We start from the raw sequence: 25,614 nt of genomic DNA, 5'->3' as shown, positions 1-25,614 counted from the left end.
GACAATTCTTACTCATCAAGACAAGAAAATCAGTTTTCAGACAGGGACATTTCCAATAAAAGGCAGCTTATGACTATGGCAGAGTATATTGGCAGTTCCAGTCACAGTGGTATTTTGAGCTGATGGCAGAATTCCCCAGAAGAAAGGAGGAAAAAAAAAGAACTGAAATAAAAAGTTAAGAAACAAATCCATTTAAAAAGCAAAAGTCAAGTTTGATAGCAGAGCACTTTCCTTTGTCCATAAAGCCTGAGATAACTAATTTGGGGGAAAAAAAAGCCACAGAATTTATGAGAAATGAAGTGTCATTACATAGCTGATACAAATTCTCAGGTATATCTCTGTTCCCACATTCAAACAGTTGGCTAAATTTACTGTAAGAAAAAGCTCTGTTCATGACTACTGTTTTCAGAAGGGGACTGATAAAGTCTAGAAATGGCCACACCAGAAGTGTTGCTGGATCTGCACTTCCAGCTGCCATCTGGATTTTGGAAGGAACAGACCATGAGGGCTTCAAAATGCTGATGTTTGTTTATCTGTTTCCAGCACTCTCTTTGGGCTAGAGGAAGAAAAAATAGCATTATCTGAATGACATTGAGAAACCTGAGGAAGCTTCTGCTACCTCTTTACTCCAAGTTTTAGGGGAATAGGACACTTTTCCAAAACAATGAGCAATTCCGTGCACCTTCACCTTCTGCCATTGTATCTCCCAACCAAAACAGATCTTGAAACACAGCAGGGGTGAAAATCTCAGACTTGTGAGAAGAACATTTCTTTAGTATATACTATTTTAATGCCTTTTAGATATCTTACTACTGTACAAGCATGCAGTTGTTGTCTCTTGGCAGGCAACACGGAGACAAAGCTACTGCTTGCTCCCTTTTTACTCAGAAGGGAAGCAAGACTACTGAACTGTAAGTGTTAAATGATCTGACACTTTTTCAACAGACAAAAAAAAAAAAAAGAGTCTCAATCTCCACAGCTGTACCGACTGAAAAACAGAGCTTTTATTCAGTCTTGTCTAGCTTACAAGACTTCTGGGATTTTTTTCTTGGGTAAGAGGGGGATGTTGAACAAAACCACCTTATCTGTGAAAGGGGACCTTTGATAATCCTCATTCTTTGCTCTGGGTGCTATCTGGGAATTCACCCAAATCTTAAATTTCAAAGAGCAATTTATCATTTAGGGGAGCCAAAAATTGCCTGAAGCAACTGAGATCCATAAATACCACTTCACCCTGACGTCAGAGATCCCCCCATTGCATCAAAGAGACAAGGAAGCAACCAGTGCCAGCTGCCCCGGTAGCAACCTCCAGACCAGGAGCCCAACTACTGGCAGAGCTCATCCTTCTTGGGAACTGAAGTGCAGCTGCCAAAGAGGCCTCTCACTACCTGAAGAAGGCATCTATGGTTCAGAGGGAAGTTCAGTGCCAGGCTGCAGCCCAGGGTAACAAACCTCTCTTCATCTGGAAGAGAATGCTCTTTGTTTCACAGCCTTCCCTGCTGGAAAGCTTCCTGTCAATAGCTGTTAATGTACTGTTAACAGGCCACTTCATTATGCTACTGACATCCTGGGGTAGGATACCAGAGAGGTACATTATTCATGGTTTTTTGGATCAAGCTCTTAGTTCAGCAGTCACTTACTGCCATCCTTATTGATTACGCCCCACTAGCTGGTTTTTCCAAGAGTACATGCATGACAGAAGGGGACTGAGCTCAGTCAGATTGCTGCTGCTCCACACTGACTGAGAGAGCTGGAAAGGAACGGAGCTGGCTCTTAGGAGAAAACCAAATCAAAGGTAACAGTGCCCATTAAGATGCATCACGAAACTGAAGCAGTAGAAAGAGCTCTTGCTTCATATCCCCACCTGCAGGGCAGCAGGCTCACTGCATATGCTGCTGACAGCGAGTGCTACAGGTCTTTCACCAGTTTTCATGGAAGTTTCTACAGCCAAAGCCATTTAAATTACTTAAAACCACTCAAAAGGCACCTGCCTAGTGAAAACACACTTCATCCCATAACTACTGCTGTGTATCTGAGACAGCACTAGGAAATTTTATGAGCTAAGGGGAATCAATGAATCATCTTGAAGTTAAACATATGCTTGTGCCCAGATGCCTCACCAAAGCCCATGCACTAGCTGGGCTTGCTTTCTCCTCCCACTGCTTTTTTTTTTTTTTTTCCCCCCTCCCTTTTCTTTTTTTCCCAAGTCTTTAAAATCTACACTAAAACCCAGACTTTTTTTGTTACATTCCAGCATGTGATTTTATCCTGGTAAAGGATCAAGGAAACCTGTTAGTAAAGAGAACAGCTACTGGTTAGACAAGAGTCTCTCTGTTACCTAAAGGGTCTAACAGAGGTGGTGAAATGTTACCAGCCCTCACTGTCCACATCAACACTCTCCTGGAAGCTGCATCCACCACAGGAAGGAGTCAGATGGAGATTTGCACCTGCTCCAGTTCACAGCCCAGCATCCCACCACAAAAAGTCTCCCATATTCAGTTTAACCCAGTAACTTGCCATCTATTCTGGTACCTTGCCAGACAAGTTCACCCCAAGGGACAGAGAAGACAGCTAGAAAGAAAAGCAAACCTTAAACCCAGCAGCTACACGCACTGCAGGTCCCTTTCTCAGCCAGCTTTTAGACCAACAGTTTGATTAAGGCGTTTGCTACTCACCGACTTTATAGTGCACACAGCCTTCCAAGTCGCCCACCGTTGTCCAGCCCTGTTTCTTTTCTACTTCAGGGTCGTTGTGAAGGATTTTATTCCTTAACCAGGACAAATAGTAAACTCGCAACTTGTTTTTCTTACCTAGCCACAAAATGAAAAAGATTGATTTACCTCCATAGGAAGATAAGTGCAAAAAACCCTGCCCAAGCAAACAGAAAGCTCTGCAGAGCAAACCAAAATAACAATGAAGGAGAAACTGCTGCAACTACAGAGATCTCCCTCAGTTTTTGCATCCACAACAGCTTTACTCCAGACTCCGCCCAAATACATGCTTTCCCAATAATCAATGACTGAGATACATGGTAATACCACATGACCATAAAATGACAGACTCAAGGGAACACCTCTCCAGTTGTCTGGTCCTCAGGATGCAAATAACTTTTATTAGAAAAGGGTTACACTCCCACAGCAAAAGCACTGGAGAGTCATGCACCAAGATAAAAAAAAAATACATAGCTGAGGTAGAATAGCTCTTTTTCACACAAAAATGTAGGAGAGCAGCAGGATGGAATTCGAGGCCTGAAATTATCTATATCGCTATCAAAAGAGTAGGACCCATTTGAAAGGAGGAAGGCAAAAATGAAGAAGAATATGGTGATGAAATGTATTTTACAAATTCTTCCCAGTTAGTGACCAGGAAATTTCCATCTCTTGTATCATCCTTGGAGATACAAACTGGTCAAGTTTTATTAAGATTGTTCATTATTCCCATGTCAGAAAAGCACACCAAACAATGGCACTAAACGATTTCATTACTGAACCACTTCACAGCGGTTGTAAGGAAAAATGTACAATATCTGAAACTGCAGTAAGAGAATTTCACATGACCCACGCGAACTCCATCTGCTTGCTAAAAGCTGATGAGTGCTCTGTCAGCAGCCCTTCCCTTGTGCTGTAAAGGGTGTAATACTTATCAGGCTGCACACAGAAACTGCAAGAGGTGTTTCTTCTCCCCAGGTGAGAGAATCTACTTGCCCAGGCTGCCCTATCTTCAACTGACAATACATCTGCCATGGTCATCAAAATACAGCTCAGACTCTTAATTCTCAATAAGAGAAGGCCTCTTTGAATGTAGACCAAGGTTCATTAAAAACTTTATCAGTGATTCTTTAACAACTAATGGCCTACAAAGCATTTGCTGAACTAGCAAGGTGGTGGTCCTAATGCACATACTTAAAAGCTTGCATCCTCCTTCCTCCAGCTTTGCTGCCTGAAGCCATTACAGTCCCACATACGAAGCTGGAAGTGAGGAAGAGAGATCATCCCTGCTTTGATGAGCAGCCATTTAATAAGGCTCTGTGATGTCTCTGCTCAAGAAAAGGAAATAGGAGATGCTCTCAGACATCCAACTTATCAGTCGAGTAGCTCCATGGTAGTGCTTTGCCAGCCATCATGAGACAGCCAGGTGACTGTGGACAGTGTTTCGTGGCCCTGGGAGCTGAAAGGAAGACAGCTGACCTGTGCTGCAGTCAGTACTGGGCTGGCCAAGTGACACAGTACTGGTCTATGCTGCAGAAAGCCATGACCTGTCAGGATGGTCCACCTGGCAGCCTGCTAGCCAGACCCAACTAAAGGGTTTAGCTAACGTCTTTAATTCAGTCTTCTGAGTTTTCACACAATGCCTACTGATGGATCAAGTTCGCGGATAGCTGCTCGTTTCAGAGACAGGGATGGGTGTACAGCATCAGAGTATACCGGTTACAGTAGGATGCGAAGCCCAAGCATCGAAACCATCCTACTGTGCCCAGCCAGCTCCTCACTGGGGTCCTGGAGCTGGCACAGAGCCCCAACCCTGATGGCAGGGGATCCCCTAACAGAGCCAGGCTCCTCAGCAAAAGCAGCTGCAAGGGCTGGGGCAGCACATGAGGAAGAACAGCTTGCAAACAGGCTGCTCCATGGACTCCAGTGCCACAAGCCTTTCTGTTATGAAGACACACAGCATAGATCTTTTTTATGATTACTTAGATGGGGAAGGGCAGGAGGAAAAGAGGAGGCATTTGCAAAGTGAAAAATCTGTTCACTGAGCCTAAATTTAAAGTGGAATTGGAGACTCAGTTTCAAATACTGGACCTGCTATTTAATTTTAAAAGCCCCTCTGCTCTGAGGGCACCAAATGAAACATGAAGTAACATTGCACTGTCTTTTGTTTATCCCTACTACAAATGTGACAGCAGATTTGGCAGTAAGTGAGCACCCGGATTTATGGCCTGACTTCATATTTATTAAGACAAGTTTCATAAAGGGATAAAGCTCCACCACTGCCATAGCTCTGTAAGATTTGGAAAAGTCCTCCCATGAAAATACTGCAAAAAATAGCTACAAGGGCTCTTTTAGAAACACTGAAATAGGGAACAGAGCAGACCAGAAGGCATTGCACTTCTGGGCAAGGAAGAGCTCAGAGAGCACTGGAGAGCTGAAGGTCACTACAATCCACCTCATGTTTTTAAAACCATCACAAGTTCTCGTTCATCAGGAGACAAAGTCTCTCTCAGATATCTCCATGGCTTTAGCTTCCCCAATAACTTACTTAGTCAAACTTTAAGACACAGAATAAACAGTACAAATGGGAATTCCCCACCACGTGGCTAATTTTTTTTTTCTTCTGGTTCACATGATGTGCACCAGCGTATTTCTCTCCAACCAGAAACATTTTTCAAAACAACAACAGAGAAACATCTCAAGTGTGCTCCCACTGTGTTTTAGTGTCTAGACCACAAGGAAAGTCACAAGACAGGAAATTCCTCTGCCTTTCACAGCAGCCTGACTTGAAAAGAGCAGGACTGGTTAGTTATATAAACATGGCTGTGCATGTATTTCAACAAGTTATGCTGCTCTTAATGTTCATATTGGGAGTTGGGGGATTACATCCTTCTGCTTGTAAATCTCTACCAGTCAGTTTAAAAAGGCCTCAAAAATCTGGCAATTTTTTTTTCCTGGTCTAATTTTTATGGCCATGGCATAAGAAAGAGAACTCTGCTCCAGCCACCAAATGAACTGATCAACCAGTGACTTCTATGAGAACTCCTGGCTCTGGTTCTCCCACAGATGTTGTTTCAAATGCAAAGTCCCTTTTCCTATATTTAGTTTTTGTTTTTATTGTTGCTGTGGTTTTTAATTGTTAAGCAGGCAGATTCCAACGAGTTCTTCTACTCTGTCATCCCTTCCTACCTTCCCGAGTGCCACCATCATCCAGTTGGGCTGGCAAAACCCTCAAGGAACCACAAGCAGAGCATGTTCTATATGCACGTCATCACCGTCTCTTCCAGGGTTTTTATGACTGTCAGCACTGTATTACTGAATAGCCAAAACTATGTTTTTGCCTCCCAACCATATCCACTGAAGAACCAGTTAACTACTCTGCTTTGACCTGCAAAGCTTTCTTGTACCAGCTGGAGCAGCTCAGTATCAAAAGCTTTGCTGCCAAGAAGTTTTGTATTTTAGATATACATTGGGGTAAGAATTTATTTCAAGTCTCCAGACTCAAAAGAGTATATATTAAAAGCAATTGTAGGTGACAATCCCCTCAAAACCCTAATGCACTGCAACTTTTTCACACAATGAGGTGACACTTTTAAACCTCACCACCGTCAGCACTTCACTTCCTGAAAAAGACAAGGGAACATACGGCCAAGTGGGCTGTAGAGAGCTGAACAACGCTCCCAGCAAAGCAGCAGCAGTCCTGGAATGAAGTTCAGAGGCACCTCCATAACCAATCTGCTAAAATGGACCATTTGCAGAAACACAACCTCATTTCAGCATTCCTGGTTTGCCTGGAGAGGTGGAGCAACTCACCATAAATAAAAAGACACTAATGGAAGCTCAGGATGAGGGTAGCTTAAATTGAGCAGGGCAGCACGGAAGCTGAAAGAGGGATTGTAAAGGGGAGCCTGGGCTTGACAGTATCACAGTTTCACTGAGTGTGCTCTCCCAGCCCTGCCCTCACTGGGCATGGATGTCTCTTTCCCGCCTCGCACTCCAGTAACCTCCCATAAAACGCAGGAGATCTGACACAGAGATGAAGGCATAAACCAAAGATCAGTCGATTTCTTAAAGGTTAATGTAGCGTGTCTCCACAGAGGAAGCAATAATTTTGAAGGAAACAAAGAAAACAGATGTCTCAGGGTACTGGGATTGTGACTGACGCAAATGTAAATAAACCTAAAACAATTACACACAAGATTGAATCACTGACACTTGTTGTCTGTGTAGGGTATGCTTCAAACCCACTGATTTTACACAAGTTGGATTATACAATATTTTTGTTCATAAGGTCTACTACAGAATAAATTATATCAAACGGTGCTTTTTAAATAGCTTACATTTTTAGCATACAGTGTTAGACATCAAAAGGAGACACAGCAGGTTGTGGGGTTGTTTTTTTTTTTTAAACTCTCCTTGATTCATCTGTTCTTTTTAAAGATTTCACAGCATAGCTGTAGCTGATAATGCAACAAGCAAATAAAATATGGTTGTTCTAGACAGAAACAAAGTCCCATGTTGACAAACACTAGCATGGACACAGTTCTTTGGACCTGTAGTAGCATAACACCACTAATGCACTGAATTGCATTAAATTGTCTAGGTGTGTGTCCTTTTGCACAAGCATTGGGAGAGCCAGAGAGCTCCTCTGGTGGAGTCAGAGGGGCTCTGGAACCTCAACAAAATTTTGGGCAGCTCCGAACGACGACACAGGGACCACTGTGCAAAACCTCATTTAACATCCTCTCCCTGTCACACGTGTGCAGCGTAGCAAAGGCTGATTTCACAAACTAAACAAAAGGAAAAGTAAATGGCTGAACAACACCTGTGAAGAAAGATTATCAGTGCACCACATCAAGTTGATTAACAGCAGGATAACCTTATGCAATAACTCTCTGGAGCCAAAGAGTCTGGAAACTTAAGCTTCACAGAACACATTTTTCATCGGCGCACACAAAACAAACAGAACAATCACCACCACCCTTCATCTCCCATTGCTGTACCATCTGCAGTTGCACCCAGTAAGAAAAGGCCAAAAGCTACACCGATCTACCTTCTCACACTGGTAATTTGCACATCATGTACACATTGTACTCCTCTCTCTCTCACACACACTCACTGCACATCACTTCTATTTCCCTACTTTGCAAGAGCATTTCCCATTCTACAGATTTTAACACGTCTTTAAAACCAATATCAGTTCATGTTTTGGAGGCCACATTGAAAGTAATCATGACAGAGGGAAAGAATGCCATTTTTACAAACTTCACAAAACATTAACTTACAGCTCACAAACACTGAACAAACAAACAAAGCCAGATGTTTCCCAGAAACCCATGCAGCATTTTTAAAGGCCACACCATGGGAGGAAGGACAGGGGATAAGCAGGCACAGCATGTTGTGTGGAAAGTGATTCACTTGCAGAAACAAACTGTAGACTCAGAATTGAAATGATGGAAAACCCACTGACTTCAGTCAAGTTAGAACTTCCCCCTCAATACACAGGCTGCCAAGAAAAGTGTTCTGCCATGCCATGCAGGAAGAGGGAAAAAATCACGTTGAAAAATTAACTTTACCAGAAATTGTCACCAAGACATTCAGCCCTTCAAGTACATCCATTTGCTGGAATCGTCTTCGATTGATGAGTGGATAAACCTTCCCCTGACCACTTCTGTCTAGCAGCATCAGACCACTTTCAGTGCCCACTAACAAGTTTACCCCTAGAAGAAACAAAAACAGAGATCCAAGTTAGTAGGCAATTTTCCACATATTCTGATAAACTGATGGTTGATATAGCAACTGTATTCAAGCAGGTCTAACCTGGTCGGGTCTCAGCAGCCTGCAGCCTAAAAGATCTCATGATGTAGAGGCTGTCTACATTACCTGCCTGGAGTGACTACTGACACCAAATTGCAGTGTTCAAGAGAGTGAGAGACTGGTAGACCATGGAGAGCTTTCTAGAGCACTAGTTCCCAAACAAAAAGGCACATGGATGTTGGAGAATGGGTGAGGCACAAAGCAGTACCCAAGCTTATGTCTTCCAAAGATGCATTAGCTGTTGGTGGGGGGATTGGTAATAGGATGCTCTTGACAACGGCACTGCAAAAAAGCAGTGGTGGGGTGTTGGTCCACACAGGGAAAGACAGATTTTTGTGCAGCCCTGCTGTAAAAGGATAGGCACAGGGTTGATCCTCAGCTTCCCAACAATCTTTTCCATCTGAATGTTAAAACTAGAGGAATTGAGAGTAATCTTGTGTTTCCACAGATTTCTCCCTGAAGATCAAGCAAATACAGATGAGAAAAAACAGTAGGCCAGCTTCTTTCTACAAAGGTCAATGTAGAACACTTTCCAAGAGTCCACAAACCTTAGTACTTAAAATCAATTGCACTTTTTTTAGTAATAAATATATATATATATGAGACTAGGTTTTAAAAATCTATTAATATATTATCACTCTTAAATTTCATGACTTCTTATTTGCAGTAGTGTTTTGGTCTAGGACCCCACAAACTGCAGAGACATGTTAGATTCAGAGAACAGAAATCAAACCAAATGCGTGACTCACTTTATTAGACTTCTGTGGTGCAATCCCAATGTAAAACTTGTCATCCTTAACCATAATAAAGTAATGAAATAAGAAATGTGAAACTCAGACAAGGTGATCATAGTTGCATTGCTTAACGGCTTTAATCCCTAGTCATACAATTAATCCCCAGCTATAACTATACTGGTGCCAATGGAGGTATCATCTGGGTTGATCCTGTAATTAACTTTTTTCTAATGCAGCACATGGGCCCCCTGCACAGAAGTCTCTTTCTTGGTAGCATCTATAGCAGTGACATGCCTTCTCACCGTATCGAAAAAGGGCATTGCTCACAAAGGTGAGTAACACTACCTAAACACCACCCTAGTTCCTAGACATGGGAGCAGCTTGAAAAAGGGAGGGGTGCATGAGGTGCCTCCCAAAGGGAACAGGGTGTTAGGGGGGAGCAGAGCCACAGCCAGGAGGAGGTAATGATGGGGAAGGGATGTGAGCTGCTGGTGCTAGGGAACTCTGAAAAGCTGCTGGCTGGATGCAAAAAACAGACGTAGCCCACAGAGAGGTCAGAAACCCCCATGCATCTCCATTTTACCCTTTTTTTTCAGAGAGTAAACTTCAGCGGTCCCAGCACTTCCCAGAAACCATCATGTCTCTTTGCTCAGATTTGCTGCTCTGCTATTCCTCTGCCTCCTTCAGGCAGGAGAGCCCACCAACACTGACAGGCACAGAACCTATCTTGGGAGAGGGCCTGCAAACCTCCTGGGCTCTCCTTCAGCTGCTGACATCTCCTCCTGCCTCTGTATCCCCTACCTGGGTCTGCACCCACTGGCTCCAGTCCCACAGCCCCCCGTCTCCCATACTGAGAGGCATCCTCAGACTGGGAAAGGGTGGAAGGAAGCAGGGAGAGCAATGCATGCACTGAGGCAGTGCTCGGCACAGGCTGCAGCAGCACCAAACTGGCTGAGGAGCCGCCCAGCACTCAGTCTCCTCTCCCATTGACTGAAGTTGTCAGTGATCCAGCTTTGACACACATTTTTTGTATTTTTTTCAGCATGGAATATTGTACAAACAAAGCCACACGGAAACTTCTCCCTCACAGTCCCTCCCCCTCTGCGTGTCAGGGCTCAATCGCTCTTGCCTCAACCCTCACCTCTTCCTCTGCTGCCTTTGCGATGCCATTGTTTCTGCTTCAAGTTTACACACACACCCGTCCTCAACCCTGTCCTTTAGTTATATGCATTTTGAGATGAAACCAATGAGGTAGCACACTGGTGGCAAGCAGTGCCTGTATTTTAAAATGCAGGTGCTGTCTTTATTCACAGCCAGCCGAGCTCTTCTACTGCCACCCTACAATTAAACAGTTCTGGTTTTTCAAACAAATGGAAATGCTTCCTGAGAAAGTACAGGCTCTCTGTGGGGGCTGGGTGTAAAAATCTATGCTACTGCATCCATATCATTAATGTCGACTTACACCACTCGGTACTAGAAGAAATACCAGTAGACCTAGTGCAATCAGCAACCTGCCAGATACTATGGCATTTCCACTGGTGAGGACAAAGCAAAACAAAGTAAAGCAAGCTCCCCTCTTTTCTGAATAAGAGAGATCACCATGAAATGGCTTTATTTGCTTAAGGGTAAAGGAAGCCTAACCTTATCAAGAAATAAGCATGTGTAACAGCTTACATCACCATCAGTTTGGCTCTAAATGTTCAACAAGGAAGTGCTTTGTTAGAGCTGTAAAGTACCTCTAGGATTTTACACCTGTATTTTAAATCACCATAACAGTCAGATACATAGATCAAAGAAATATAAAACCATTAACACAAATTGCCATGGGCAAAACAAGGCAGATCAGATAAATTATGAGTCATCTTTACTGATCCCAAATTATTTCTCTCTGCCTTCACCATCTCACAGTCTGAAAGTTTACATTTGCACAAGTCTTTTAATTTTATCAGAGAACTATTAATATGAATACACGTAGAAATAGCATTAGAGTAAAAATTTTTACCAGTAAATTCTGGAAATAAATAAAACAGCAGATAGGAAGATAAGATGTTGGGAGAGCTATTTAATTGACATGGCTTTGCAGGCAAGAAGAATAGGACAACAGTGCTGTTCTAAGAAACAAGAATATCTGGAAATAACCCCAAAAGAGAACTAAAGTCTTAGAAAGAGCTATGAAAACGTAAACAAGAAAAGTGCACTGTGTTACCTATACAAACATCGTGTGACTCAGGGGAATGGCCAATTCTCTTCTTCATAGGCTTTAAAATGATATGCACAGGCATTTACAGTCTGTTAAGTTTAAGGATACTAGATAAATATGTATGTAATATACACAAGCATCATCTATTAACATCTGGATAATGAAAAAATTCACATGGCCCCATATATTCTAGCCAAGAAAGAAACGACAGAACAGAGAAAAGCTTTCACTGGGTGCTGCAGCAGTGATTCCACACTGTAGCAGGCAACAGGCACTGCTCTAAGCCTTTCACCAGTGCAGGATCTTGACTAACTGTCTGACACTGACATAAATCACCCCTTGTGACAAGAAGGCCAGACACACTTCATCAGCTGACATCCCATACCCAGCTTCTCTCAGCACTAACCACTCTTAACAAAACCAAGCCATGGTCTCACACTGGAAAATGTCTCTCCTACCCTTCTCTTTTCCCTCTTCCTTCCTACATAAGCTGATGACTGAGGTGGAAAGCCATCTTACAAAACACAGCTTAATGAAGCTCTACAACAATACATTAGCAAGAGGCTCAAGAAGATAATTTTTTTTCAAATGGAATACCCTATATGCACGAGGTGTACAATGCAAAAAAAGATGAGCACAAGTTCCCAAATGTTGCACGAGATATACTAACAGGGGTTAGAGAGAAAACGACATCCTGATCAGCTAAATGAAGTCTCATCTGTGCCATCAGAGGCATATATAGAGCAGTGTGAAATTATATCAAAGCAGAAGCAGCATAATGATAAGCAGCTCTTATAACAAATATATATTAACAAGCATTGAATAAATGCAGAGAAACAGCTAAGGTTTCAGAGATATGTTCTCAAAGACTGTAAGCTCATACTGGCACATCTGCACTTCGGAAGTGCAGGAGGCAAGGGAGGAACAGGTTTGCATTACCCCATAAGGCAGCACATAGTATCTCAGAATTGAATCTTTTCTTGTATTTGCGAATCTCTGGTGTATCACTCTGTGGCCGCGTATTCGTGGGATTCACATTGACAACTGATCCTTTCCGTGTAGGGTCTTGCCTTATTGCCTCTGATCTCATTGCTTCACTAGAAAATCCTACTGAAAAAAAGAAAAGTAAAGTGCTTGTAATAACCCTTAAGTGTTAAATTCTGGCCATATCTTCTTTACAGCAAACAACCCAAATCAGTAACTGAGAATACTGAGCAAGTCTTTCTTTTTGTAAGAAATGTAAATGGCAAAAGAAATAAACTATGCAATCCACTGCAAATCAAATAAAAAGCATGATGGTAACATTCGTAAGTACTTTAAAGAGCCAATGAAGTTACTGAACCCTTTTTCAGCTGTTGTCTTCAGCTGCTTTACTTACCCACAGAAGTCACAGTTGTCCCACTAGACGGAGAAATCTGTAGTAATCTGGGGTCTATAAAAGGTGTAAAGGAGGAGGAAGATTTGTGTTTCTGGAGTGTGTTACTAGCGGACTGAGTCTGCAATGTAAATTTCAACTTTATTAATATTAATGACAACAACAAGCACGGATAACAACAACCAACATTTTAAAGTCACTACAGAATTATGCTACAGAGTCTCCCCAAGCTTTTGTACTTCCTTTATACGTACACAATGCACTGCAGGCACCACACCTGAACTACATACATATGCACACTGCACATGTTACTGTGAAATGCAATTAGCTAAATCATTGTCCCTGTCACCTCAGCTGCTAGCAAAGATTTTTAGGACTGGCCACTACAATCACGTACAAAGCAAGGGGAATCTTTTCTTTAAAATCTCTTTTCTTTAAAATCTGCTTAAATGTATGTACACTATCTCATCTGCAAGCTGTCCACTACCTACAACTTTTATATTTATGAAGCATCTCCTAAAGTGAGCTAGTTTAATAAATTATGAAGCTTGATCTCTTGGCTTGTACAACAAAATCAGAACCACCTGGGATCAAGCATTCACTTCTAAAATGGGTTAAGTTTCAGTGCCCACTATTGTTTGTTCTCCCTATTTTGTGAAACCTGAGCCTCTTGCCAGAAAGCTGCAGCTAGTGATTCTTCCACCTTTATTTGACAAAGCAACATATTAAACCTGTATTGAACAAAGGGGCTCATTAGTGTGGAAGGTGTATCAAACGGTGATATGAAGCTATGAATATGTAGTGGATAAAATCACTGGTGCTTGCTGAGTTATGTGATCTAAACATGAAAAAACATAAAGAAAAGAAGACGACAAGTGAAACAATGAACTGTTAAAAGTGGAAATGGAACAACTTAAAAACCCTTGCCAGTTTAGTATTACAGTGACAACATTGCATACTGAAGCAGAATGGGACACATGAAGGAAAAAAAAAGTATATAAAGGGTGTGCATGTGGGTAAGTTATACCAAGCAGTACTGGGTTTTTGCTCAGCTTTATGCAAACATGGCTACAGACACTTCTTTATCATCAACTAATCTTCAACCTCTGATCTTTCTAAGCCTCTACTCTCCACACAAAAAAACAGCAATGGATCCTAGGAGTGTTATCGCTTCCCTGCACAGCTCAATACCGAAAGGCTCCTTTACCACCAGCTACAGCCACAGCCTCTACTTCCCAAGCTGAGTTAACTGAACCCTGCTTATTTATTGCTTAGATCAAAGTAAGGAGCAGGCATATCTCTGGATGAATCAACTGATCTCTATAACCTACAAGACTGTGCTTTTAGAAAGATCAAAGACCAATGAAGCATAGCTGAAAATTAAGTATTATGCTAACCGAACTTCCAGAAGGAAACCCTCCCACCCACCCTCCTGCTACACGGTTCAGAAGCATTTTTGATCCTGTGGTAAACACGTGCATTGCCATCAGTCTGCCCAGCTCACCGCAACCTCTTCTTCTCGTCACAGCACTTGCATGCCTACATGGCAGGATGTCTCTACCCTGAGAAGCAACTGCTTGTTTTCAACGAGTTTTGCTCCCCCTTTACCACTCCTTGCACACAGAAAGAGGCTCTCCCCGAGAGCCAGGCTGGCCACCCAGCCAGGAATGGAGCCACCACACTGGGCTCCTCGCTTAGCGTGAGGGCTGGTGAGGGGTGAATTATGTCCTTCACTCATGCATGTGCACCTCCTCTGCTGCAAGGGGTTACACACACATGAAAGATCAGGCTTGTCCACCAGTGCTTGGTGAGTAAGGGCTTGCTTCTCCACCTGGAGAAGCACTGGTGGAGAAGAGTCATCTTTGCACAGCTGCTTTTCAGAGTACACACATACTTGGAAAAAACCAAAGACTTCCCCCATTCGTTATTCCCAAATGATATCCCAGGCTTTTACAACCCTCCCAGGCAACACCTGATTTGTTCACCCAGCCCATGTGGCAAGCTTTAGAGAGCAAAATCCCTACACAGCTGCTTCCTCTCCCAAAGGGTGAGTTTCCACAAGCATCCTCATAGGTGCGGAGTTACTAGCCCAGCCTTTACTGAGAAAGCCAAAATTAACCGCTAATTTTTAAGAGGCACACTCCTTGCAATTAGCCTGCTCCCCAGAATAAAACAGAATTAAAAAATAAAAGAGTATTGGCTTGAAAATGCGGTAGTCAAGTTTAGTTCAAAACGAATGCCATGCAATTAATGACTCACTGAGAAGAAGCAAAAATAGTAAACTGGCAAGTTTGGCATGGGACTGCTCTATAGTTAAGGGCTTCTTACACAGAACTGAAATGTGTTATTTGGGGGGCGGGAACAAAGGTGACAGAAAAAAAAAGCAGGGGAGATTGGCTGGAGTTCCTTTGCAAACTAGCTACTAGGCAATGCTGCTATAACCCTACGAAAGCAGCCAGCTGTGGTGTAAGACATACCTCATTAGTAGTTAGCTTGTCCTGGGGTGTCTGTGGGGACATGGTGGGTGTCGGCTGGCTGGAGGATGGGGAGGAGGAGGTGGAGGAAGTGGAGGAGGAATGGCTTTGCTGTAAGAGATCTGGCAAGAGGTGAATGCGACCGGCAAAGCCATTGCTCTCATGATGGCTGGCACGCTTTTTGTCAACTGTACTCTGTAGAAAAAACAGGCACACTTGTCTTGCTCAAGTGCTGCTTAAAGGTCTATATCCCTAACAACCTCTCTCCTTCTCTCCCTCGCTCTCTTCCTACCTTTTAACATTTATTTTTTTCAGATAAACTGATATCCACGCCTTGATGCCTGGATGGAAAGGGAAGGTGGGCAGAGCTACTAGAATTCAGCAAATTCCCACCTCTTCCGGCAAGCAAAAGCTTAGTTCCTGTGGTTGACTTGCACAACCAGTTCCACTAATTAACAAAAGAGTAACTGCACTGGTAAGTCTTCCATCACAATGCGGACAAGCACATTTTTGGGGGCGGGAGGAGGATTTCTTCCTCTATTGCTTTGTTTAAAACTAACTTAAGTCCTATACAGATACGAGCTTGGACTGTCTGGCAAATGCCTTCAGCTAACTATTTAAAACAATAAGGATGAAATCTTAATTTTCAAACCAGAAGGCTCAATTAAGAAATTTGCATTCATTTGTGAAATTCAGAAATGCGATTACCGAGGAAACTCCTATAAGCTAGCACGCTCATTAACACACAAGCTCATTTAAAAGCAGGGAATAATTATCTTTCAGAAGGACAAGAATGCAATATTTTCAGAATCAAAGGCAACAACACAGTGCTCTAGCTCTGTCCACATTCTCTGCCTTGCCACCTATTTTGCTTCTCCATTCCCCACACTAACTGTTGCATGAATTTATATGTACATGTGTGCGTGTGTATGTTATCTGAGTGGTCTATGCCCTCAACTACGCGTTCAAAACAATTTAATAAAAACCCTGAACGCTCTCCCCCAGCCTCCCTCCCAGCCCCACTCCCGAGAACCATGTTTGGTTCTATGGTAAAACTAAACTAAGTTCTTGCTCCAGGTACTTGCTCCACACACCTGCAGCTTTTCTACCCTTCTCTCCCACAGACTTTGAGGTACTCTGCATGGTACTGCCATGAGTGTCACTGGGAAGCATGCAAAACAGAAGCAAGGGGTGAAGGACTACTCTCTTCTTTGCATGCATCAAACATCTTGCTCATCTGAAATTCACTACAGCTGTGTCTTGATAATACAAACAACAAATATAATGTAGAAACAGCATGGGTGAATGAGCGAGTGGGTTAATGAGCACAGAAAACGTGCAGCACAGCACAGGGAAGGAAAAGCAATACCTGTCGGACAATTAAGGTGCCCTCCTTAGAAGGAGTCAAGGCAGGTTCACTCTCCACATCATCATGGACGATCATGGTTTTCACTGACTCTGTTTCACCATTGCTCAAGTTCAACGTTGACCTATTTGCCGGATAAGAAATAACTGGAGTGAGATAATAGCACGTGTGCCCTTGCTTTCATTGCCCTGCACCAAGGCACGCTCAAAATTAATTTATGTTGTGACCAGAGTGGAATATTTACATAACCTGCCTAGAAAAGCTCCTCTATTAAAAAAAGAAAACAACAAACATCGGGAGTTTGTTAAACAGTGCTTCTTGTTTTGTAACAAATCAAAGGAGAAGAGGGAAAGGACATAACTTATAGAAGCCTACTTTTTGAAAAGATTACCCTCAGTGTTTAGAAACGTGAACATACAAGGCTGCTATGTCTTGCTCATAAATTGCTGTAATCTTAAAGAACTAACATACAAGCCAAAATACCCAATGTTCTTTTCCTTCAACCCCCTAAAAGGGAAAACAGAAGCAAGACACTGTTAGAAGAACTAACACTGCTCGGACATCATCTGGTCCAGAAGTAGATTCATCTGCTCCTTCTTGTTCCATATCATCATCTTCCTCATCCGTTGTCCCTGACTCCTCACTTGAGGATGAATAATCCGTTACTTTATGTGGAGGCCGCACATCCTCTACCGCTCGCAATTCCTTTGCCAATGCAGTTAAATCCTGATGGGAGAGGGAGGAAAAAATTGATGTTGCAAGGAAGAGAGGAGAAGAGTTTGCAAGACAAACCCACAGGATTAGTGTCTGAGTTTGCTAACTTGTCTACTGCTGTGTTTTGGCAGCCCCAGCAGTACTGTTTCCTTTGATTTGTTCACTCCTGATAGTTACCAAAACTCACTTTCTGATAAATTAAAGGACCAAAAGAGTCAACCTAAGGAGGTTTTGCCAGATTATAGAAAAATGTGCATACTCTCAATCCAAACTATCCTGATTAAGACTTCAATTTATCCCATTATACCACCTGAGGGACATACACAAGCACCCGGGCCCACTCTCACACAGTCGTTGACTGTCACAGCGCATTTTCCTAAACTTCACAGGTGAATAACATCCACCACAAGAAATCTAAGCAGCAAGGTAGAAGAAAGATCCTAAGACTTATTGAGCCACCCAAGGCACAGTCACAGAGAACTGATCTCCTTGTAAACTTTTGATCCATTTTCAGCTGCATGGATCCACACTATGGAGTTCACCTGAGAAATCAGATTCATTTGCAACAGCTCAGTCACACATGACAGTATGGGATATAAGCTGCTCTTCTGTCTGCAGCTTGGAGTGTGGGCAAATCAGGTTTGCAGTCAGTGCAACCTGCTCTCAATTGTGTAGCTATGCTTTATTTAGCTGAAGACAGTTTATGGCAAATACTTCACAAATACTTCACACTATTAAAAGTGAAGGACCAACAACCTCTATGTTTCTTTAAGAGAGCAGTTTTAACTGACAGATTTGGGTGCTAATGCGGCATCATAATTGCAAGAGAAAAAAAGTTTTAAGTTGGAAATACTGTGAAAACCCACTATGATCCCCCAGCTATAACTGGATGTAGAGCTGTAATCAAGTGTAAGAGCAGCCAGAGAAAGAAAATGTCAAAAATCTTTCTTTCACAGAAAATAGCAACAATTTTACGTCTTACCACTTCTCCCTGCACCATTCAGCCCAGCATTGGCACATTCAGGTCAAATGCATGATCATTGGTCCAGCCCCAGTAAGGAAGCACAGGATTGAAAGAGAGAAAGGCAAAAGTTAGGAAGGAGGACCAGAGAGCAGAAATCAATTCCAGAAGCAGAGAAAATTCTAACGTTTAAAGTACTGTGATGCATGCAGGCAATTGCAGAGCCCAGGATGTGCTGTTAGGCCCACAGATAAAAAGTCCAACTCGAGCTGAAGCTCACTCCCAATGGCACCATGAATGGGCTGTACTTTTTGTGAGCCTATCTGAAAGAGAAGGGGGATTCAGGAAAGTGGATGCAACTTACAGCAGGCTTGATAGGTCTGAAGACTTCCTTTTTCTCTTCAGGCTTTTTAGGTGCACTTTCATGACGCTGCGATGGCGAACCCTCTGATTTGGATGATGCTGTGTGTGTCAAGACCCCAAAAAAACCACAGAACACAACAGATTAAGCAGGGAGCTAAAATACATTTTCTTACTTCACTTTGCAGTGGGGAAGAGAGGTGAGAAGGCTATCAGGCAGTGCCTGGCAGCAAGAGCTGTTTCACTATCACGTTGTCCCTGAAGGACTATACAGAAAACATCATAAGCTGTGATCTGTATAGGTGCAGTTGACCTATGACTGAAGCCAAAATAAACCATCACACAGTTGTAAAGCAAAGAAGGTACCTCGAGTGTGGCCACAAGCTGGAAAACCTCCATCAGCATCCAATGTACTCCAGCTGAGACCTACCCATAGCAGTCTGCACCCAGTCAACAACCACCAAGGTGATAGGCAACAAGCATCAAAATATGCCTTTGCACACATGAGGAAGGGAGCTATGAGAGCATAGAGACTGGGCTGTTCACACATAGGAAAATGCAGCAGTGACTGGATGTGAATCAAAGAACAATAAAACACTTTTACAATGACTCTGGCACCTGCCGTCTTTCCCAAGCAAGGACATTCAGCCAAGGGGGGCACTGAAAGGTAATCCATCTTTGATAGTGCACACTCAAAGGTCTTTCCCAGTGAGGGTTATCATCTTCATTATTGAGTGTTTCACAACTTAATAAATTTAGAAACATGACGTTATGAAGGGTAGGGGAAGGACTTACATCTCATCCTTCCAGATCCACTCTGAGAGCCAGGGTGGGATCCAGGCTGTGAGCCGGAGTTGCTTGAACCCGAAGAACTGCCACTGCCCGGCCTTGGTACAAGCTTCTCCACCCTTTCCCACAGCAGACGAGGCTCTATATTGCTGTTATCAGGGAAGGGAAGAAAGTCTTTGTCATGCACTTCAGTTTAGATTCCCGTTAATAAATTCACTCTTCCTTGGTGTTTTGCTAATAACTCATCTGAAAGAGCACTTAACACTGTGAGGGCATCAGGGATGCTTCACAACCCAGGCAGCAGCTCCCTTTGAAATACCTATTACCTTATTTAGGATGGTAAAAAAAACAAAAGTTTAGGTAGATGTAAGCTGTTATTTTTATTTGGAACGGACTGCTTAACATTCTTATGTATCTAACCTGAAGTGGACAGTTCTCTTAGCCTGCATGCAGCAGGTTTAAAATCGGCTCAGAAGTGCCTTGGCCACCCAAGCACAAAAGCCAAAAAGAAGGTATCACTGCCTGTCCCTCTCTGAATACCCTCACCCCTGTCCAGTGACCCAATTCCAGGGTTGCCTGTACATGTTGCTCTGCTGAGCTCTCGAGGCAGCCCCTTCCTCTTCCTTCCTGACTTCACATGCTCTATGTCATGGCTCATGGATGCTTCTCTCCCTCTTAAAAGTCTGGTTCTGGCCCAGAAGCCAGAAAGTTTCTGACATTCCTTCCCTTCAGATGTTAAAACCACTTCTGCCAGTAATCACCACAGGATGCCCAAGATGACCTGTTACACCAAAAGGCAAGATGTTCATGAATGGCCACATTTTTTCCAGAACTCTTAGGACGTTTTGAAATTACTGCTAAAGTTACAGGGCAGGCAACTCAAAGGAGGAGAGGAAAGAAATTTTGCCAGCGTTTGTTGGCACACATGCTGCACCAACAGAAATTAATCATTAATGAAAAGGGATCCAAATTCATCTTCCTTTCACATCCAACAGACAATTCCAAAAGCTCTCTGGAAATGCCTGGCTTCCCATGAGCCTTTTCCTTCCAATTCAAGAAAGGCAGGAACATGTAAGCTTACAAACCTCGTGGAGTTTCTTTGACCTGCTTGGTTATTTTGCTGCCCACTACCCTGAAGGGGAGAATCACGGCGGGACAGGACTGGTGATCGGGATGTTGTTCTCACAGGTACCTTGGGAGAAAAAAAGTTGTGTTACACACAGGAAGTGGAGAGAGAGAAGAGGAAGATTAAACCTCTCCTGCTACAGAATATATTCTTAAGATTTAAAAACACTTAATTCTAAGTCCAAGCTAGCATCAATGACCAAAAGCAATAAACAAACACCCACAAAACCAAGAGCCTTAGTTGGGATGCTGCTCAGATTTTGAAGAGAACTCAAAGTTTAGTTTTAACATTATATAGTTTTTAATAGTTGCCACACAAACACATACACACCCCACTACCCTCCAACTACTGAGACATTCTAAAAGAATATGGCATTTTGACTGAAGCAGGGGAGGCACAAAGCAATTTGCTGAAACAGCATGAGAACTAGGAGAATAAGCTCAGGGGAACCAAACAAATGCCTGGGAATGGATCAGCAGAAGGCAAAGACTGGTGGGGGAGCAAGAATATATTCAGAAGAAGCAAATCCCAGTGGATGGGAGGGGGGGGTGGGAGGGGGAAAAGAGGAGGTAATATATTGAATGTTTCCTTTTTGTTCAGTTCCATCTCAATTTTAAATATGTGTATGATTCATAGTTTGGGCTGATAACAGATGAAGAGGAAAATTAACTCTGAGCAATAACCTCAGGGATATTTCAAATTTTTTCCTGAATATGGTAATGATTTGTTAACTTTGCATAATAAATTGTCTCTCTGAAATAACTGCATTCAATAAATAATTGCCAATTTTATATGAAGCTTCAATATTGTACTTGAGGTTGATTACCACTAACCCATTGACTGAACACCTATATTATGATCTGCCTTCCAAAATACTGTTGTTACCAATGCAGGCACAAGGGCACGGTCTTCCCACTGCCCAGGGCATCACATCCTTAAAAAAATAATAATTAATAATTAAAAAAATAGCACACATCTGTCTTTCTACTTCTTACCCTTGGAGGCACCTCGTCACTGTCTGATCTAGCCCAAGCCTTTTGGGTGGGGTCGGGTACCTCCGACTTAGAGTCAGAACTCTGATTTAGCACTTCACTGCGTGAAGGTGGATATGGGTCCTGGGAACGAAGATGGTGATGAGCAAATTTGGGAGAAGGGTCACTGAAGGAATGGGATCGCGAGACAGGGGAAACATTGTTCTTGAGAGATGCCAGATGGGACCACTGTACCTTACAAGAAAACAAAACATAAAACATTCAATGCGCTCAGTATAACTGGCTTTCCAATTAACACAGAATAAAGGCAGGTGGGGCAGGCAGAGACAAATTGGTTATGGCATTAGGTAAGCGTGGGGTGGAATCAATGCACTTAAAAGCAAGGCAAGCGCCTAAAGAACGTAACAGACTGAAAATACAGCACATACACATTTTTTTGTGAGATACGCTCTCCACATACACATACACTGGTGCCCAAAAGAAAAGGCAACCTGGTGATATCTGCACTATGAGCCTGAGTCCAAAGGCCACTCAAGACAGAAGTTGCCTGCTGTTCCCCAGTCTTCAGTGGGCTTTGGTCAGGTCTCATGGCAGCACTGGTGGGTTGGGAAATTTGAAGTGGATACCCAATTGAAGAAATGTACAAAATTAAAGAATGCTGTAAAATGTGCAAACCGACAGACATTTATGTTACCTAAAAAATTTAGGAACTAAATACAGTTCCAAACTTTTGGAGAAAGACCATAACACAAAAGCCTTTATTCCTTTACAGCCATTGCAAGATATATATATTAAAAACCCATAATATATATTGCATACAGTATACATATGTACAACGCATATTATACTTACATCATATATGTACCATATACTGTACATATATACATATTTATACACAAACTAAGCACGCACGTACACACACACATATTCAATTATACACACTAAGAAGGCACAACACTGACTCCACAGTTAGAACTTGTCTGGGATTTCCACTGAAATCCGTATTGACCCTTCAGCCTACTCCCTCCTTTGTGCACAAAACTGCATTTCAGACTTAATTTCTGAAAGTAAGGGAAGAGGAAAGGCCATAACTGAGGAACATACTGTTTTCACACCTAATAATTAAGCAAAACTTTGCTTTCAACCTCAGTTTCAGTAGGCTGGTTGTATTTGTTCTTATATGATTATTATTTCCTCAATTTTAATACACACAGCTGTTGAAGAGTCTGATTATCCTTAATATGAGTGGAAGACCCAGACTTTAAAAGTATCTGGAACAGAGAGCATGAAGATACAAGTCCAATATTTTGAAATAGTCATAGAGGTTTGAATAAAAGCCAGGAATTAATGAGTAAGAGATTAAGTTTTGTCCTGGTTTCTCCCACTCTCCCGTCTGCTCAAATTCTCCTGTTGCCCAAGAGTTGCAATACCTAATCACAAGCAAGGATGGTTTTAGCTTGCACTATAATCAACAGACTTAATTTGGGAGAAGAAAATTCTGCATGGAAACAGAGGAACTGAATGCAGAACAGTACTGTTTAATTCAGTATATCTACATCACTCAGAATTTAGGGGCTATGTCTAAGTTTTAGTCAAAGGTTACTTTTTAAATCCATGCTGTAATTCCTATGAGATACAGATACCAAAATCTGGAGGCTCTTCATTAGAAAATGACAGAATGATGGCAGCCACACAACTCAATTGTTTCAATGACTTTCTGATTTTCTAGGGGTGGTACAGAGCTCTTTTTAGCAACTTGCTTTTCTTAGTCATGTTTTGTAAATTAGTGCCCATACTATGAAAAACCGCTAGTTTAGTTAGCTTTTTCTGCAAGAATTTGAAAAACTAAGGAAGCTCACTTATTTTCTGAGCATCCTCTTTGGTAGTAAATACCTTGCATAGATCAAATTCTGAATTGTAAAAGTGTACTGCAACTGTCACCAGTGTCTAGCCCACCATTCCTCCATTGCACAGATAATAATAGACAGCAACAGCTCTAATCTAATTCTAATATTAAAGAAAATCCCACACCAAACCCACAAATCCATCAGTTTATCAATAAATTAAGCAAAAATAGACAAAGAGCAAATTTCCTGAATAAACTGCTTTGTGTAACAGCACTACCCTTTACATAAGACTTTCTATGTGCCAAGATCTGCAAATCTGAATGAAACATGTTGGGACTTCTGCATTTCCTCCAGGCTCACCGAGATTTTCCTGGGCACTTACCTGAGGCTCCACCGGCCTCTGCAGGGCAGGCTGAGCAGGTTCTGAGTTTCCATTGGAAAAGGACTCTGATCTTGAAGGCACTGGTGGCTCCAACACTTTGCCCATCTGCTTAGACTGTGCTTCAGGGGAGCCCTGATTAGTTTTTCTAAATCTCTCCTCCACCTAAGCCAAAATAAATGGAATTTAAGCCTGGAGTCAATAAAATCAATTACAGTAGAAATACAAAGGTGACTACCACCTTTCCTTTACCATAGAGAAACCAAACACATTTGGGGCTTGGCAGGATTTTTTCCTAACTTTCACCAGCAATGTAAAACACAGAGTGAATTCACCAAAGTTGCAAGTAAGCCAATACGGAAAATCCATACTAAGAAACAGGTTACAGAAGGCAGTAAGATGTCAAGTGATATGATGAAAGACCATTATGAAGCTTCCTTCTGCCTCGACTAAATAGTATTTTCCCCACAGACAATAAAAAAGATATATGAAAACAGAAATAACTTCACAATACAAAACATATTTCCCATTGCTATCCCTTACTGTAGTTACCCACCTTACTCAACCAATGTTATTTAATTATCTGCTCTCCTGTGCTTGTCTCTTTGGCAGTGCAAGAAGAGACAGGATATGCTTCTCTACCTGGTAATACTGGAGGCTGTTCAGCTTTAGGTAACAAACTGTAGGACTGGTCATCCTCTCTCTTATCAGATAGTCCCAAAATGACCTCACAGACTGCAGAGAATGGCCCCAGTAGCTTGTTTCTGGTTCTCGGGATGTGTAGAACTGATCAAATACTAACGTAGAGAGCTTTTCAAGGGGAAGACTAAATGAGAAAGCGCTCAGTCCTCACACAGAAATGTTGTCTCTTCCAAGGCCACGGCATTGGGAACAAAGCCAGTGACACAAAGGACAAAAGATGAAGGAAATAGCCTCCCACTTCCTAAGACAGTCTGTTGCTGGAATCAGGGCAGCATGCGCGTTTCTGCCAGGGGACCTGGCGCTGAGGTACACTAAACTCCCAGAACTTTATCAAAGTGTCAAAGAAAGATCAAACTTGCAGCTTCGGCTGATGTCATTTGTTGAGATCCTGCTCACAACGTTTGCTCTAACCCTTGTGCCTGGAGCACAAAACCAGTATTGGGGTGGTTTCCTAATTGTTCCCTAGTAGTGATGGTCTGGAGAGACGGGCAGTTCATACACCCATATCAAGAAGACAGAGGCAATCCTTAGGTGGGATGCTTTACAAACCCAACCCGCCTCTATTTTTCAAAATTTGAGGACACTAACAGTTTGCCTGTGGGAACAAGCAGACAAGCTTCTGCAAGGTCTACACAAAATACACCAAGTCTGGGGAAATACAACAATAATGTAGGCATGCATCTTCACCATACAATCATTTTCACCACTGTCTTCAACTTCACAGAGGCATCCTTTAAAGTTTAAAAAACAGGCCAGACTCCTTGTTATGAATAGAACAAGGAAAAGCCCCAAGTCTTTCTGACTGAAGGAAAAGGCTTTCATGTCTCTAGCTATAGATGACAGGAGGTTTCCTGCACAAAGCACACAAACTGCACAAGCCACAAGTCCTTAAAACCAGGAAAGAGGTGGGAAGGAGACAACCAGTGCATCCCTGGATAGAAACAGGACCTGTTCCACTCATCTGACTCTCTGGTCCAGAAAATGGTATTAAGCCTTATTTCTTGCCCTAATCTCCCCTGTTTCCCAAAGCAAATCTTAGAAGACCTTTCACAGAATCACAGAATCACAGA

The 25,614-nt window shown here is 42.5% G+C and overlaps 1 protein-coding gene across 1 annotated transcript in view; it reads right to left on the bottom strand.

Annotated features, from left to right (window-relative positions):
- Positions 1 to 24,007, bottom strand: part of MAP4K4 (mitogen-activated protein kinase kinase kinase kinase 4) — a gene marked incomplete at its 5' end in the record, with an annotated part of 29,173 nt that extends 5,166 nt beyond the window's left edge. The window contains 13 exons of the mRNA XM_010078978.1: positions 2,676 to 2,810; positions 8,285 to 8,428; positions 12,399 to 12,569; positions 12,838 to 12,955; positions 15,312 to 15,503; positions 16,678 to 16,798; positions 17,225 to 17,400; positions 18,371 to 18,379; positions 18,714 to 18,811; positions 19,505 to 19,647; positions 20,584 to 20,690; positions 21,620 to 21,850; positions 23,846 to 24,007. Of these exons, the coding sequence (XP_010077280.1) occupies positions 2,676 to 2,810; positions 8,285 to 8,428; positions 12,399 to 12,569; positions 12,838 to 12,955; positions 15,312 to 15,503; positions 16,678 to 16,798; positions 17,225 to 17,400; positions 18,371 to 18,379; positions 18,714 to 18,811; positions 19,505 to 19,647; positions 20,584 to 20,690; positions 21,620 to 21,850; positions 23,846 to 24,007 (1,807 nt within the window). The remainder of the gene's footprint in view (positions 1 to 2,675; positions 2,811 to 8,284; positions 8,429 to 12,398; positions 12,570 to 12,837; positions 12,956 to 15,311; positions 15,504 to 16,677; positions 16,799 to 17,224; positions 17,401 to 18,370; positions 18,380 to 18,713; positions 18,812 to 19,504; positions 19,648 to 20,583; positions 20,691 to 21,619; positions 21,851 to 23,845) is intronic.
- Positions 24,008 to 25,614: the final 1,607 nt, after the last annotated feature.

This window comes from Pterocles gutturalis, unplaced genomic scaffold (assembly GCF_000699245.1).
Source record: "Pterocles gutturalis isolate BGI_N339 unplaced genomic scaffold, ASM69924v1 scaffold23128, whole genome shotgun sequence".
Taxonomy (NCBI): domain Eukaryota; kingdom Metazoa; phylum Chordata; class Aves; order Pterocliformes; family Pteroclidae; genus Pterocles; species Pterocles gutturalis.
The sequence above is the reverse complement of the archived record's forward strand: the minus strand, read 5'-3'. Positions and strand labels throughout refer to the sequence as shown.